Source organism: Spea bombifrons, chromosome 1, assembly GCF_027358695.1.
Source record: "Spea bombifrons isolate aSpeBom1 chromosome 1, aSpeBom1.2.pri, whole genome shotgun sequence".
Classification (NCBI taxonomy): domain Eukaryota; kingdom Metazoa; phylum Chordata; class Amphibia; order Anura; family Pelobatidae; genus Spea; species Spea bombifrons.
Window position 1 is genome coordinate 53040511 of NC_071087.1, and position 10428 is coordinate 53050938.

Genomic DNA, 10428 nt, shown 5'->3' on the forward strand with positions numbered 1-10428 from the left:
ATCATCCCCGTGTAACAATTTTTTGAGTAACGCCACCATCATCTTACATTGGAACCACAGGCTATACATACTCTTTTCCTTCCATGACACCAAGAGCTAAAAATAAGAATCCGCTACGTACATATTCAACCTAATTTACCTAATGCTCAATTATTCCACTGGTGAGATCTTACCGGTCAGTCTGCAAGACATTCAGGAGATGGTCCATAGCTTGCGTTCCCACTTCAAGGCGATATTTCTGTTGGTGATAAACACATAACACAAACTAAATTTGGACCATAATAAAATGTGGAAAAGAACGGAACACTTCATTAGACACTACAGAGATTAAGGCTGGGATCTTCCAGGTAAGGCAATTATAGGTACATTTAATGTTTAAAAGGACAGAAACCTTTGACAGAGACTTCAGAGCCCGTACTGCATCTCTTCTGTCATCAAGTAAAGTTGATGAAGCTACTCTGTCACATAACTTCTGGATCTGGAAAAGACAAGGAAAATGTATGCATATTAATAAACAGAATATATATCTATCTAAATATAAATAATCTAGACACACTCAGACAGACAGACACACTCAGACAGACAGACACACTCAGACAGACAGACACACTCAGACAGACAGACACACTCAGACAGACAGACACACTCAGACAGACAGACACACTCAGACAGACAGACACACTCAGACAGACAGACACACTCAGACAGACACGCAAAGGGATTGATGAGCAAGGGAGATTTTGACTGTTAACTTACTAGCTGCATGGAAGTTTTAGATTTCTGCAAGATATATTCCTATAGCACAAAAATGTAGGAATTGGGGCTACCAGTATGGCCCTGTAAACATGTTATATTCCTATACAGTACAAGTTTATTAATCCCTTAAAGACCGGTGACAGAGGATAGGTCACAAAAAATGGTCCTAGAGGACCAAGGATGTATTCCCTACGTCATGGGATTTTGGCACCGGCAGGGTTAAATCCCTGCTGGTGAACCAAGATCAGGCCGTCAAATCTGACCGCCTAGTCTCGTCCTGAGTTAGCAGATCGAATGTAGCAGCGCTCTAAGTCCGTTAAGGCATCCCTGTGATGCAGGAGTGTCTTTTGGGGTCTATAGAGATCGGGTCCCTTACCACTGTAAGTAACTGACTGATTGCACAATGTGCACAGAAAGTACCTGGGGGTATGGCTCAAGGGGCAAAACCATTAGAGGCAGGAAACCACATAACCACCCGTGCATTTGCAAAAGGGACAGAGCAAAGATTTAAAGGGGCCTCTCAGCTATCGTATGCATCAAAGGGCACATGATGGCTAGAATGTCCTCTTAAAGCCCTTTTGCCATCGAAGACAACTTTACTGAGGAGACAGGATGTTGTTGGAGAAGGTGGAGAAAGGTGGTGGAGAAACTGGTCTCCGTGTATCTCTTAACAGTAATAAAATGTCCCACCCTGGACATTACCTGCTAAACACACAGAACAGGCAGGAAGTTAACCATACGCCGACTCAAAGTAGACATCTAGAAGTAGGATGCTATGGAAAACGTGAAGGCTGCAAGCAGTTGTGACAGCTTTCCACCCACATGGATGTAACCTCCACCCTTCATCACAAATGTGCCTCTATTTATACAACACACATGGCAATTCCTTTCGGCACGCACCACAGCTGGCACGTTTAACCCAGATAAAAACACATATATACGTTTTTTTAGAGAGGATGTCTGACTCATTCTCAAACATTTTCTGCCTGTCAAGAGATGAAACGGAAGTCAGATCCCTAAGAAATGTTTGTAGTCGGCACGGTTCGTGTCTGAGCCACGTGGTGATCACAAATCAGGATAAAGGGATAGCAGCATCCTAAAAGTTACATGCAGCAAGATGCACTTAACCCCCAGTCCTACATAAACACAAAAGGCATTCATTCATTAATGGATTATCAGCATCAATAAGCGTTGGACACACATACTGCCTGTAGATACACACAAGATGCGGTCAAATTCTGTGTTTAATGACTAAGGATTTTTTCCCCCTTAAATATATTAAGCCTACTTAACACGGCTAGTTTATTGTTTTCCACAAATAAGGAATATGTAGTGGATATTCTTAAACTGAATTTATTTTTTTTCACCGGCATCTAAAGCCTATAGAGTCAGCCCATAATATCCCCAGGTAAAGTATGATATGTAACCTCAAGAACAGTCCTTAAAGTATAGACACAAAATATTTAATTAGATACAAAATATTTAATTAGATATCCTAAATATTCGGATGAAGCAAACACATTGTTTCTAAATGGCTGAAGCCGCAGTGTTTCGTTCCAGAAGGTCTCAGGTCCCGCAGGGGTGAGATTCCTCAGCATGGATGTGAAGACTTGCTACTATACGGTAACCCAGTAAACGTGAGAGGTGAACACGCCATGAGGGCCATGACGAACAGCGCTTTCCTACCCGCTAACGGGACAAGAAATAAATCTCATAGCTTTTGCTGACCTCGCAAAAATAAAGCTACTCAAATCAATTAGCAAATAATGCCTAACGCAGATAAGAGAGAAGCACATTATCAGCACAAAAGTCTTGAAACAATGAAGATCACGCATACAAAGGGGGTCAAAGCCCATGAGCCATAACTTACAGCACTGCTAACACACAACCACTCATAATATATATATATTATTCTACATATACTTTGCCAAACCAGTAAGTCCCCGACTATGGATTGTTCCGCACTTAAGTCAAGTTTTATGTTTCATTGTATACTATACTTTAAGTCAACAGGAGACTTGTGCATTCGGATTTGTATACATTTTAATTTTAACGAAAGTGGCAAATTTTGTACGAATGTCCGAAAACAACGAGAGACCCTCAACAAAACACACAAACGAAGCAGAGGGCTCCAAATTTTTTTGGGCGCGCTGCTCTCTCTCCCTCTCTTGTGTGTGTGCACAAAGATTCTTTAATGATACCAAAAAAAAATATTTAAAAATGCCAATAAATGCTAACCACTATTTACAATTTAGCATATCCCTTCAGAAAAAAAACAAGATAGAAACACCAAATAACAACAAAAATGCAGTAAAAAAAAAAAAACAAAAACACAACACTACCATTGTTAATGCTTTAGTCAGTGTTACAAAGCTTTAGACAGTTGGAAACCACAATCTGATACAAGCGCTATACTAAACTGCTTATGAGAATTTTTAGCACAGCTGTCAGCTTCTCAGTTTTAATAAGCGTATTATTTTTACGTTAAGGAGAGGGTGGTAGATAAGTGGAACAGTGTCCCAGCAGAAGTGGTAGAAGCTTATACAGTGAAGGAATTTAAAACATAGATGGATTATGGTGACCCCAAAAGATACATTGTGGCAGGTTAAAGTGAGACGTTGGCTTGTCTCATGGAACCCTTATTTAATTAATCGTATGGATATGTCAAGAGACTTCACTTGTGTGCATGGACAAAGGAAGAAGAAAAATATTCTCCACCAGGTATTGAATACAATGTACCATATTTGGACACATCATTTAGACTATTATATATATATATATTATGTATAAAATATAATTTGCACAGTCTAAATTCACTATAGAGGTCTCATAGTTCCATATGTTCTGAGGGTGTTGGTGTGACTGCCGGTACGTGGGATAAGCAAGACTAAGGAGCATATTTACTAACACTGGTGTCTGAAGGAGAACTGAACATTTTGCATACATTATATCACCATACATTATGCAGAAGATCAATGATGTTGGTCCTTTTTAATGCATAGCGATAGCAGGGAGATGCAGCTTTCAACTCTGCCACAAGCTCATCGTTTAGTGAACGCACCCTTAAACTCGGGACATATGACGCTGTACTACCAGACTCAAAACCTGACATATTTGGAGGACATACTACAAATGCATCCTGACGTTTGACCATATTGGAGTTATCTGCCCTCATACAGACACAGCATGCAGGCTGGATGCAGAACTGGGACAGCTGTGGCATATTATATTTTGCATCTCTATCAAACCGTGGCAAGCTATGGATGATGGGATTTATACCCAGAGATAAAACACATGTCCGGTTGCAACTTATACAAATGGTTTAAAGATTAAGACACACAATAAAAACAAAAGGCTATAGTGTGCGAAGGATATACACCTTTATTTCCTGGTGAGTGGGTAAACTGCAGCAAAAAATATTATTAATTTTCTTTTATTTATATAGCTCCAACAGTTTACGCAGCGCTTAATACAATACATATATTCATGGGGTATGACAAGACGAGAATTGACAGACTAAGACAAACCGATACGTTAGGTGGAGACTCAGAAGTAAAAGAAAACGCACAGATTTTAAATGTTGGTTTCATAGACAAAGGAAGAGAGGAGATCCCTAGACCAGCTGGGTCAAACATAACAATAGCTCCCCAAAGCAGCATTCCGCTCGTCTGCAAGCAATGCGACGCGTTGCACTCTCATTCGTAATGATCTGAATCACATATAGAAGAAACATTTTGTGATCTATGGGGGTTGGGTACGTATAGCAGCAATGCCAGTGGTGACCCAAATACTTCATATGGGGCATATACAGATAAGGTAAACCATTACATAAACGCATACATACACATTATATATACACACATACACACATATACATACACACATACATACATACATACATACACACACACATACATACATACATACACGTTTACATATACACACACAGGTTGCTGTCAACTCACGGTTTCGGCTCCGGATGGCTGGGGTCCAGAGCTCTGCTGCCCTCCCATTACTCCTCTAAGGAAATTCATGTTGGACTGTGTGTCTCCTGCACCTCAGCAAAAAGGAGGACTCCCCGGTATTGTGGGTGTATCGCCGCCGGCCTGGGTACGGACACGGAATGTTACCGATAAATCCCTAACAGGCCCCGGTGCCAGGGAGACGCGGCAGGGACAGAGGTGAAGCAGGAAAGGAGGCGGGGCGCTCACACTGTGTATACAGCGCAGAGGTATGATGACGTGGGACAGGGTACACTGGGAAGGAACCCGGAAACGCAATTGACGGAATGCGCATGCGTCAGGGACGTGGCGGTGACGTGTCAGAGCGAATGTTGGACGGTCAAGGGGGCGAGGTTTAGGATCACGTGAGAAGGGGTTTCTTTCTACCTGGTCCGTCGTAAATAAGACTATAATCCTCACTAATATCCGATTACGAGGTTTTAACTGTGTTCGGAATAACCCGTGACTCGGTGCCCCTGTAGTTAGGTTTTTAAGAAATTGTTTTAGGCATCCTTGGTTCTGTCAGTCTGTATCTATGTAGCCTAATATTAAACACACTAAGAATCCACCTGTTCAAACGAACATACAACGTATTCTCCTAATATCCACAACGTGTGTGTTTTAAATAAGCCATCTGTCTTCCCAAACTCTACACCACTGACATCCTCACATCACCTTCAATCAAATCATCATCTCCAGGCCAGGACTAGCCAACCGTGCAATGAATATGTAACATCTTAATTTTAACTTAATTAGTGTTCTGGTTTGACTTGTTCATATTCCATTTTTCTATTTTACAGCAGCGATTGCTCCAGGGCGCCAGAGTAGTGACTGGCCCATAGCTCTCATCCGTCACATAAAGCAGAAATCCGACTGGATCCTGACATCACTTCTCGGCGCAGTGGGGGAGGATGATTGCCGCATGTCACCACCGGCGTAACCACAGGGGTCGCAGCGGTCACTGTTACCTCGTACCGGTTCTAAGTTGTTAAATAGTTTATAAACTACTTTGAACTACTTTTATTTTAGTGACTTAGAATGTGTCATGGTTGTTGGTGCCAGAGAAGCTGGTCTGAGTATTTCAGAAACTGCTGCGGATTTTCACGCACACACAACCATCAATAGGGTTTACAGAGAATGGTCGGAAAAAGAGAAAATATCCAGTGAGCGGCAGTTGTGTGGACGAAAACGCCTTGAGGTCAGAAGAGAATGGGCAGACTGGTTCAAGATGACAGAAAGGCAACAGTAACTCAAATAACCACTTCGTACAACTAAGGTATGTAGAATACCATCTCTGAACTCACAACACGTCAAACCTTGAAGCAGATGAGCTACAGCAGCAGAAGACCACACCGGGTGCCATTCCTGTGAGCTAAGAAGAGGAAACTGAGGCTACAATTCTCACAGGCCCACCAAAATTGGAGAATGGAAGACTGGAAGAATGTTGCCTGGTCTGATGACATTCAGATGGCAGGGTCAGATTTTGGTGTAAACAACATGAAAGCATGGATCCATCCTGCCTTGTATCAACAGTTCAGGCTCCTGGTGGTGGTGTAATGGTGTGGCCCATTAGTACCAATTGAGCATTGTTTAAATGTGACAGCCTACCCGAGTACTGTTGCTGACCTTGTCCAACCCTTTGTGACCACGGTTTACTCATCTTCTGATGGCTACTTCCAGCAGGATGTAATGTAGAGCTGAAACAACGAATCGATAAAATCGATAATAATCGATAACGGAAATCGTTGTCGACGATTTCCGTTATCGATTAATCGAGTGATCGATTCGTCGTTGGAGCACTAGGCTCCTTTTACTTACCTCCGCCTGCGTTCCCCGGTTCTGCTCCACGCTCTGCAGTCTCCGCCTTCTTCATGCTACGTGACGACGGAGGTGACGCGCGTCTACTATCAAGTTTGAAGTGGAAGAAGTTCGTAGCGGAGGTAAGTACTCTTTATGTCTATTGTCTGTGCGAATGTTTATGTGCGAGACTGGGGAGAGAGAGAGAGAGAGAGAGAGAGAGACTGGGTGCAGAGCAGAGTGGGGGTGGGGGGCATTGCAGGGTGTGAGACTGGGTGCAGAGCAGAGTGGGGGTGGGGGGGCAGGGCAGGGTGTGAGACTGGGTGCAGAGCAGAGTGGGGGTGGGGGGGCAGGGCAGGGTGTGAGACTGGGTGCAGGGCAGAGTGGGGGTGGGGATGCAGGGCAGAGTGGGGGTGGGGGCACAATGCAAGTTGTTTTTAACATCTAGTTCTTAAAATTATTTTAAATAAACAAAAAATTTGCATATTGTTTTTTTTATCCGATTAATCGATTAATCGAAAAAATAATCGGCCAACTAATCGATTATTAAAATAATCGTTAGTTGCAGCCCTAATGTAATGCACCATGTCACAAAGCTTACATCATATCAAGCTGGATTCTTGAACATGGCAATGAGTTCACTTTACTCCAATGGCCTCCACAGTCACCAGATCTTAATCCTATTGGGATGTTTTGAAACGGGAGATTCGCATCATGGATGTGCAGCCGACAAATCTGTAGCAACAGTGTGACGCCATCATGTCCATATGGACCAAAATCTCTGAGGAATGTTTCCAGCACCTTGTACAAAGTATGCCATGAAGAATGAAAGCAGTTCTGAAGGCCAAAGAAGGTCCAACCCGGTACTAGCAAGGTGTACCTAATAAAGTGGCCAGTGAGTGTATGTATGGATGTTTATGTGTGTCTGAGCATGGATGTTGGGCAGCTCAGAGCTCTTCAAAGGTGTTTTTAACATCTTATTTCTTAAGATTTAGCAGAGCTTATGATACAGGTACAAAAGCAATACATTTATATAAATGGTAAGGTCCCTCTATCCATAATGAATAATTGAGGGTATAATAAAATAAAGTGACTTGAGAAATGTAAACCAAACTCTTATGTTTATTGCGTATATATCATAAAAACAATGATTCATTTGAATCAAATAAATAATGTATAAAGCAAAAAATAAGTGTAATGCTTGCCAATAAAGATAATCATTTGCAACATACCCGTGTGATCCGTCTCTCAATGAGTGCAGTATTCCTCCCCCCACAAACTTACTATTCTGCTATCTTATTTACCCATTGTCTTGGGCAAAAGTTGGCATCGCCGCATGGTATAACACGGTATAACCTTGACACACAAAGTTTAAAACGAATGGACATCTGCAAGACCTTGAACGGGTCCTTAAAGTTGTTTTTGCAAAAACCACCTGTAAGATCATGACACGTACTGTATCTAATACAAAAAACTAAGCACAAAGTGCAAATACACACAGTTAACCATCATACTTTATAGCTGTATGATATATATTTATACATCTGACAAGAAACCCCGGCGCACAACAGCTGTTGCCGCGCAGATCACAAGGGAGCGGTATCGTAGGTCATTAACAGACCTCCGGCTCCCTTGAGTGATTTTAAGCCGGGTTGAACCCGGCTTAAAATCACTCAAGGGAGCCGGAGGTCTGTTAAAGACCTCCGATACCGCTCCCTTGCGAGCCTGCTCCTCCAGCGGCGGACATTACTGTCCGTCTCTGGAGGGGTGCCGGGTGCCGCAGGTTGGCACCCCCTGGAGTGTGGCGCCCTGTGCGGTCGCACACCCCAAAGGTCGGCCCTGCTCTAAGGGGCCGGCCTTAGGGGTCTGCGGCCGCACAGGGTTTAAATAAAAACATCGGGGTTTTTTTTCAACTTTATTTAACATCCTCCATGTTAAATAAAGTTAAAAAAAACTTTATTTAACATCCCCCGTGTTTCCCCGAAAGTAAGACATATGTCTTACTTTCGGGGTACGGCTTATATTAGCTGACCCCTCTGAAACTCCCGATACGTCTTACAATCGGGGGTGTCTTACTATCGGGGAAACACGGTATATATATCTATATATATATATCTACACATATGCCTGTCCATACATACACATTTATACACTGCCCTCACCACACACCCCTGCCTTTACACACACATGTATATGTATATGTGTATATATATATATATATATACACACACACACACACGTGTGTGTGTGTGTGTGTATATATATATATATATATATATTTCTCCCCCTTTGTCCCTTTCTCCCCATCTCTTACCTTATCTTCTGTCTTCTTTCTTCCATCCAGTTGTGGGAGCCCGAGGTCTGGCACTTCAGACCTCGGCTTCCCTGCTCTCTAATCACTACGCGCCGGCTATTGATGCCGGGCGCTGGGACATGACGTCATCCCTGCGCTCGGCATCAATACCCGGCGCCTAGTGATTAGAGAGCAGGGAAGCCCGAGGTCTGGCACTTGAGACCTCGGCTTCCCTGCTCCCTCATCACTACGCGCCGGCAATTGATGCCGGGCGCCGGGACATGACGGCATCCCTGCGCTCGGCATCAATAGCCGGCGCGTAGTGATTAGAGAGATTGGTGGCTTCGTGGGAACCTCCGGCTTGGTAAGTACCCGGCGTATAAGACGACCCCCCACTTTTAAGAAGATTTTTTGGGGTTAAAAAGTCGTCTTATACGCCGGAATATACGGTACATTATAAATGAAAGTGTGAGTATGTTGCATCAATCAAGAATAAATTATAATCTATGTATTAACATAAGCCTATAATACCTCTAACATGACATCTACCCCTGGGCCATCTTTAATACAGCTGCCTATACCCAGGGTTAATTTGGGCTCCCTTAACAGCTGCCATAGCCTGTGCTGTCCTGGCATAGACCTCTCCAAACCCTCCCTCTTTCATCTGCAAATCTTTGAAGCCAAAATATGGCTGCTTCCATTGTTTACAAATGATGTGGGTTGTTGATAGATATATTGTACTTATTTTAATATGTAAACAATATTACATACATTTATATAGCATACTGAACAAAACTATTTGTTTTGTTTTCTATTGACACTGTCACTTGATTATTTAATTCATAGCAGCCGCAAAAGCTGCGGTAAGATAAGGAAGGGAGTGAGTGAAAAGAGAGGGTAAAGGAGGGAGTATGTTTGTAAGTTAGACTTAGAATGTATGTGTGAGCGTGTATGTGTAATTGTGTATGTGTTGGCATAGTTTTGTACGTGTGGGTGTGTGTTAACATGAATGTGGATATGTGTGTGAGCATGAATGAGTACAGTATATGCAAGTGTGTGCATTAGCATTAGTCTGTAAGTATGTGTTAATGCGATAGCGAGTGTGTATGTGTTAGCTACAGGGATGAGCAATAGGGCCACTTGACTTTACTTGACCACCTCCATCCCTGGGCCAGAAAGTCCCAGTCCTCCCCTGATCATATCAGCAGGGCCCTCCTCACCTGTTGTTTCTGTATGTCATCTTGTTATTTTATATACTAATTCTTATGACCTGTCTACCCTTTGTACAGTGCTGCGTAATCTGATGGTGCTATATAAAACAATAAATAGTAACAGTCCCGAAGTCCCAGGATGGTCTTGATGAATGGACTTGGTAGTTACTGATACACTGTGTCAAAACTATGCACTGCACGTCTGAAAAAGTGTTCGAGTTGTGTGGGCAGAAAGTGGTGTGATGTCTTGCCACCACCCACTTAATTTGGGCATCTACTTAGTGGCGTATTTTGACCTCTGCCTATTGGACAATCAGGCTCCTTATGGCACCAATGCTCAATGGGCCAATTCAAAGGGACGTCGCTGTCT

General features: G+C 42.9%; 1 protein-coding gene across 2 annotated transcripts in view; it reads right to left on the bottom strand.

Moving 5' to 3' along the window:
* USO1 (USO1 vesicle transport factor) overlaps positions 1-4954 on the bottom strand; it is a 28590-nt gene extending 23636 nt beyond the window's left edge. For both annotated transcript variants that reach the window (XM_053461605.1, XM_053461604.1), the window contains exons 1-3: positions 4722-4954; positions 392-478; positions 174-238 (exon numbers count right to left, since the gene is read on the bottom strand). In XM_053461605.1, the coding sequence (XP_053317580.1) occupies positions 174-238; positions 392-478; positions 4722-4790 (221 nt within the window). In that variant the 5' untranslated portion in view covers positions 4791-4954. The remainder of the gene's footprint in view (positions 1-173; positions 239-391; positions 479-4721) is intronic.
* Positions 4955-10428: the final 5474 nt, after the last annotated feature.